The following is a 7,401-nucleotide window of genomic DNA, read 5'->3' on the forward strand; positions in this document are numbered from 1 at the left end:
TGTTGTACGCGTTCTTCTCTTTCTTCCCCTCCTATTTTCCTTCCTTTCTCTTTTTGTGTCTAAAATTTGTACTCCCTCCTTCCTATTTTAATCATTTTCTTTAATTGGGGAAGGGTTGAATAAAAAAATTTTTTTGTCGATCTTGGATAATTTTAAAATAAAAAACTTACTAGATTAAATTTAATGAGTTTAGTTAGTTATACGGGTAACCAATTAAATAATGCTACGCTTATTTAAAGAGATGTCCATATATAAAAATAAGGTTATATTAGACCCAAAAGGTGGACGGCGAGATAATTTTTTTAAAATCATTTAGCTTATTTTTTAATTTTAAAAAAAATACCACATGGCCTTAAAAAAAAAAGTCTACCCATTTTTTTTAGTAGACTTATTCTTTTATAGTTTGATAATTTATTTTTTAGGCCCTTTTCCGTTTAAAAAAATACATCTACTAAAAAAATGGACCCTTTTGGACCTTTTAAAAAAAATTATCACATGACATTTTTAAAATTAAAATATTTAAAATTAAAACATACGCTATATGATATTTAAAAATATCACCATTTATATAAAAATAAATATATTTTCACATATACTTATTTAAATCGCAAAAAAGTTAAGTTAGATATTTTCGTCTTTTCCCTTCTTCTTTTCCCCCCTTAACTATTCACTTGCCCCCTTTATTTTGTTTCATCCATGAGAAATAACTTTTTCTAGAGAAAAACAAATCATCTCGTCTCAAAAAATTAAATTTCGCCATTTAATTTTGTTTCCGTCACTCTCTACATTTTCCCAACGGTATCAACTCTCTCATGACATAACTCGATAGACTAAGTTTCTAAATCTGGGCGTCTGCCCCTACATCTTAGGCTGAAAATGTGGAACCAAAATAAGAGGCGGTCACATGTCATGTTCGAATTTTAAAGAAATAATATATGATATATATATATATATATATATACATGTAATATATAAATGTAGTATATAATAATGATATGTCTACACGGTATAAATTTTCATCGAGGGGAACACCCTTACTGGGGTGTGGCCCCGTCACTGTCACATGTTTGTGTTTAAAATTTCATTAATGATGACGTCCCTTGTGACTTGTGAGTGTTATTTTGAGTCGGTTCCGCAAGTATTATAACAGTCGCAGGTGGCCTTTGATCATTAGACCAGTTCCAAAATTGAGTTAGCCATTCAATTTCCTTAAAAGGAACAACTATTTGGGTATTATTGTCTTTTTATCATTTATCATTGGGCGACACGTCAAAATGCCAGAAAGCAACGGAGAAACCAATGCTGAAAAAAGCAAGAAGCAAATAGCAATAATCGGTGCTGGAATAAGCGGTCTTCTTGCATGCAAACACGTACATGAACTTGGATATAATCCCATAGTCTTTGAATCCTCGAATGATATTGGTGGAGTATGGTCCAACACAATTGAGTCTACTAAACTTCAAACTCCCAAAGATTTTTACCAGTTCTCAGATTTTGCATGGCCAAAGTCAGTCACAGAGACCTTCCCTCGTCACGATCAAGTCAAGGACTATATTAACTCCTATGCTCTTCACTTCAACATCCTTTCTCATATCCAATTTAACTCCAAGGTAGTTAGCATTGATTGCTGTTGTAAGGATGATGGTGAAGAAATGCATGCTGGTTGTGATGATGATCTTTGGGGCGGCACAGGCCAGGCATTCTCTCCTAAACGCAAATGGGTTGTCACAGTACTTGATATCCTCTATCCCCTGGACCCACATAAGGTAGTTGATACTCCCTCCGCCCCATAAAATTGTCAAAGTTTAAAAAATAGAGATTTTGAATCTTCAACTTACTAAATTAAATATATATGTACTAAAATGTCCTTTGAATCTTGTGATTATAAACTTAATATGTAGAATGTTTGATTTGTCAACTTATTAAATATAGAAAAGACACTCTTTTTGGGACAGACCAAAATGAAAAGTAAGACACTTAAACCGGGACGGAGGGAATGGAGGGAGTACGATAATCTTTTTTCTTTAGTCTGTTCCTTTATATTCGTATGTTTAAGAGCACAAGTTTTGGGGTACTTTTGTTACTGCCGTGTAAAAGGAAACAGAGGAAGAAGTACTATTAGTTGTTGTGCATGCAGCATTCCATTTTCTGGGATTTAAACAATTTTTTCTAAGCCAAGGTTACCCTTTTTCTAGGATGTCTTGTGATTAACATTTGCATTTTTGTACTACTCCCTCCGTCCCAGTTTATGTGTTATAGTTTGACTAGACACAAAATTTATAAAATAAAGGAAGACTTTCGAATCTTGTGGTCTAAAATAAGCTAAATATATTTTTGTGGTTATAGATCATCTCATTAAGCGTAAAAGGTAAAGTTTAAAGTTAAATTTTTGCTAAATAAGAAAATGTATCATTCTTTTTCGGACAAACTACAAAGGAAAGTGTATCATATAAATTGGGACAGAGGAGTACTTTTTGTGGCCACTAAAGGGGTCGCTCCGGAAAACCTAATTTCTTGTAGTGGATCTTATGAAGTTATGATATTGAGATGTTTTTGCAATGGTAGGTTTATGAAGTTGATTTCGTTATCTTATGCGTTGGAAAGTTCAGTGGCCTACCAAATATCCCCCACTTTCCAGTGAATAAAGGACCGGAGGTGTTTGATGGCAAGGTTATACACTCCATGGACTATGCTAAAATTGGAAGCGTCCGTGCAACTGCAATGGTAAAAAATAAGCATGTCACTGTTATTGGATTCCAAAAATCAGCAATAGATCTTGCAACAGAAGTTGCCAGACTAAATGGTACTCCTACTTACTAGTAATTAACTGGATACACTAAGCAGATATTGCTCAAGGAACCAGTCTCAATTCTCACCATTAGATCTGTTTCCTACTAATGAGTTATTTACTAGAGATGTTTGAATTTTCAATAATTGACATGATGCAAAAATTTCCATGGTCCACTACACGAGTGCTAGCTATGCCATTCAGGACAGAGTCTACTATAGTTTGTGGCAGACTTCTTTGGACTGATAAAGGGCTTTACAACTGTTTATTTTCAGGAGTGGAACATCCATGCACTATGCTATTTAGGACCGTACATTGGACAGTATCCGAAGGCTTTTTGAAAACCTCTTTTCGGAATTTGAATAGATTCTCAGAATTAATGATCCACAAGCCCCGTGAAGGATTTTTCCTGTGGTTGTTGGCAATATTACTTTCACCTCTGGTAACTTCCTTATTTTGCCTCGCAATGCTTTAGTCGATCTAATGATGTGCTAGTCTGAATCTATTTCAGCCCCAGTGAATTCTACCTGTGTTTTGCTTTTAGCATTGTGTAACAACTGATTGTTTTGCTTCTTAATATCAGCTCTGGATATTTTCAAAGTTTGTGGAAAGTTATCTCAAATGGATATACCCATTGAAGAAGTACAATATGGTTCCAGAACACGGCTTTCTTAGACAGATATCTTCTTGCATGTTCACAGTCTTGCCAGCTGATTTCTACAAGAGGGTTGAAGAAGGGAGCCTCATCTTAAAGAAGTCGAAAGGTTATTGCTTCTGTAAAACTGGACTCATCATCGATGGGGAGGAATATCGTCCACTGGAAACAGATGTTGTCATCTTTGCAACTGGATACAGAAGCGATGATAAGCTTTGTGATATTTTCACCTCAACCAATTTTCAGAAAGGCATTGTTGGCTCTTCAGCTCCCTTTTACCGCGAGTGCATACACCCGCATATTCCACAGCTTGCGATACTTGGATATTCTGAGAGCCCTTCAATACTATACACCACTGAGATGCAGAGCAGATGGCTAGCTCATTTCATTGCAGGAAAATTTCAGCTACCAACAATAATGGAAATGGAAGAAGATGTCCTGAGATGGGAGAAGTGTATGCAACGTTATGCTTGTGAATACTACAAAAGATCCTGTGTGAGTGTGTTGCTACAAATATACTGCAATGATCTGCTATGCAGGGACATGAATTTGAATCCCAGAAGAAAGAAAAAACTGCTGAGTGAACTCTTTGCCCCTTATAAGCCTTCTGATTACCAAACATCTATTTAGTTTCAGCACAACAATGTTCTGTCAACTGATCTTTACTGTACCAACTGCCTAACGTAACAAAGAAAATAAGAAGGGCCAAAGTAGAACATGAGGCGATTTTCTTGAACTGTTAGTTTCATAATATTCTTTGTTCCCTAGAACATTAGGTTTTTCTTTTTTCAATGAATGGAAATGTAGTTTCTTACTTGGACCTGCTCATGTTATAAGGCTAAAACCTAATATGGTTACAAATTGTGGCTTGGAGTGTTCTCTGATTTACTATTATCCATGTAATCGAATGGTCTATTGGCATCTAAGTAGGAGTATTTTCCTTTTTTCGCAATTATTAGTTGGATTTTTCTTTATTATTTTGTTTCTGCTGTCAAAGGAAAATATGATAGTTCAATGCCAGTTCCAAGTAAATATAATAGTTCAATTATTAGTTAACACAGTATCAGATGCAGAATGGACCTTGTCAGATGGATGGTCTTCAAGTTTCAATGAGGCAAAGAGCTCTCTGAGGCAACTTCACAAGTCTTGGATCTCTGCTTCTGTGATCTGATGTTGGTTATGAAACGAGCAGTTGGGAAAAGAAATTGTGGACAAGGAAGATAACATGCTCACAGAAACAGAGTCCAAGAGTTTAGAAGTTGCCTTAGAGAGCTCATCGACAATAGTGCACTCACAACATTGTCGAAACGAAGGAAGCTAAAATATAAAGATGCTGAGGTTTTGTTTGGGAAAAAGACGGTAATTGTCATTCATTATTAGTTCAGAGTTGAGTGTTTTAGGAGTATCATTATTGAATCCCAAAGGTGCTCTACCAAATTCATGGTGACGCACCTTTTAAATTTTATGGGCATGAATGAATATCCAACTGCTTCTTGCTACTATTTCTTTGTTTTCCCTATTAACTCTTTCCACTGCCATTATGATTTGTTTTGAGATTGTTTTTCATTTCTCTATTTGTTGCATTGAGAACTTTCCGAGTTCAAAACAAAGCAACTGCATTCATGATCCTTTTCTTTATTTTGAGTCTCCATGAAGCAAGGGGATGTGAATTCTATATAAGGTTGAATGTTCAATATAGTGAGTGGAGCAGTGGAATTCTGTGGTCTAATGTATTAATGGAAATTGTGAAGCACTAGCAGAAGCTGAAGAAGTCACTGATAGGAGCAGTGGATATAGTCCAACAGGTGCATAAATTCTATTGGGCTGAGATTTGTGATTCATGCTGGACTTGTTAGCCCAAATCAAACAGGTAACAACAGCAAATTATCCTTCATTTGTGAGATTTATCAGGTGCTATTCTTGTGCAATTCTAACGCTGTTTTTCCTGATGTTTTGGTGCAATGCTGGTGCAGAATCTGGTGCAAGTATGCTGCAACTGGTTCTCTTTTTTGCTGGTGAACATGAAAATCTTTCTCAAGATTCTAAAGACTTGGCTCTTTGTAAATGGAAAAAGTTGTCATGAAATGTATTTCGTCCGATCTTGCCTTAGTGCTATTTATATCTTAATGAAGAAATTTATATTTCATCTTAAGATTATTGCTAAATGTGTAATATCTCATTCTCAGATGTATAATACATCTGCACAAGCAGCATGTACAATATTTTTCCATCGCCATAAAAAGAACAAAGATTCTCAAGCTATATATTAAAAGCTTTAAAGCCAACTCCTCAATAAATAAAAACCAAATATATCCCATTATTTGTACTAACATCCATTACATACTAAAATGAAAAGGTACATTTCCTTATATTAAGGCAACAACATGTGATCGCGTTTAAAATGTCATATTTACATGTTATAACAGCAAAAGAACACAAACTATTAGCCAAATGAAACTCTCGCAAGGCTTTTTCATCTTCATTTTTTTCTCCAATCCGAATCCTTGCAATTTCGTGCTCTGCTGGTAGTTGAAGTTAGGATTTGGAACTTAACAGTTGGATCTTCAAAGAATCCCCTTTGCTAACTTTGGGCAGAGTTTCTGTATACCACAACTGATTATAATTCCATTGTTACTTTAAAGTACAGCTCCAGGACTATGCATAAGATTATTGAAAAGCCATTTATCCACTTCCTTTTTGGTTTTAAATGTTAGAACCTGTACAACAAAGGCAGACAAGTTTTAAACTTTTAATAATGCCTCAAATCAAAGAAGTAATGGTAATAGAAAAATAACAGGATATATGCACACACAAAAAATACTAGACAATTTGATATATATCTTTCTTCATCCAACCTTCATTATATTAACTTGATAACTATGGTTCCTAATACAACATCATTGTTCACAATACAGATTAATGTGATTAGTTCACTAGAAAATTGGTACAGACCATAAAAACGTAATGTAATTGCAATAGAATGATTAGAAGTTCTTGGAGGAGCTTTTAAAATATGAGTGAAGATTTAGTTATGCACGATTTAAAAAACAAACGGCAGTTTGAGTGAGCAGGGGAAAATAACACACTATGCCTATTTGGAGAAAATATTTGACAAACCGGCGTCATATTCTAATGGGTACTTAAAATTTTTAATATTTTCTAAATTAATAAAATAAATATATATGTGTAAAAAAAAATTAAAATTATATAAATAAAAAAGAATTATTATAAAAATGTATATATTTATTATTAACATGCTAACATATGCATTATACAATAACATGACTATGATGAAACATAATTAGAGTTGAAAAAATTTGGGATTTGAAACATGATTTCCTAATAAAATTAGAAAAAATTTGATAAAATTTTGTAAAAAAAAAAATAAAAGTTATTGATATATTTTAAAACCTAAAACTAGATATATTGATTAATACATTTCATTATTATATTAAAGAATAGTTAGAGTCTTCATGTTAAACAGCTTTTTATCTAAAGTTTAGATTGATATCAAAAGAAATTCTAAAACTAAAAACTATCTTGAAAAAGATAAATTGAAGATTATGCTAAGAAAATCTTGAAGAAAATAAAGTGGGTTTTATGTTTATAAAAAAAAAATGCAAACATGGAAAATAAAAAATAAGGCTACGTGGATGTAGTATTTTATGTTGGACTATATCTCATGAGATGAAATCATGTGCAAACGTGCTCCTAAGTGTGTTTTTGAGCTTTTTAAGGACTACTTTTTGTGGCGTTTGAGAAAGATAAAAAATGCTTTTCTTTCACTTACTTTTAGGCCAAAAAATTACAAAAGTAAGCTAAAAGAAAAACCATGAGTATTACCTACATATGACTTTTAGCTTCTAGCTTATAAGCTGTTTTTGAAAATTCAATCCAAACACCCTCTAATTCTTGAAACATAGTGGGACTATAGTGCTCCATGAAAAAATAGAGGGAT

The 7,401-nt window shown here is 33.6% G+C and overlaps 1 protein-coding gene across 1 annotated transcript; it reads left to right on the plus strand.

The window, feature by feature from the left end:
- The first annotated feature begins 1,148 nt into the window (after positions 1 to 1,148).
- Positions 1,149 to 4,354, plus strand: LOC132050828 (probable flavin-containing monooxygenase 1). The gene is made up of 4 exons (XM_059442181.1): positions 1,149 to 1,766; positions 2,566 to 2,803; positions 3,064 to 3,230; positions 3,372 to 4,354. Exons 1-4 carry the CDS (start codon positions 1,275 to 1,277, stop codon positions 4,071 to 4,073), a joined length of 1,599 nt encoding a protein of 532 aa, XP_059298164.1. The 5' UTR covers positions 1,149 to 1,274; the 3' UTR covers positions 4,074 to 4,354.
- The last annotated feature ends 3,047 nt before the right edge of the window (positions 4,355 to 7,401 follow it).

The sequence above is a fragment of the Lycium ferocissimum genome, chromosome 3 (assembly GCF_029784015.1).
Source record: "Lycium ferocissimum isolate CSIRO_LF1 chromosome 3, AGI_CSIRO_Lferr_CH_V1, whole genome shotgun sequence".
Classification (NCBI taxonomy): Eukaryota; Viridiplantae; Streptophyta; class Magnoliopsida; order Solanales; family Solanaceae; genus Lycium; species Lycium ferocissimum.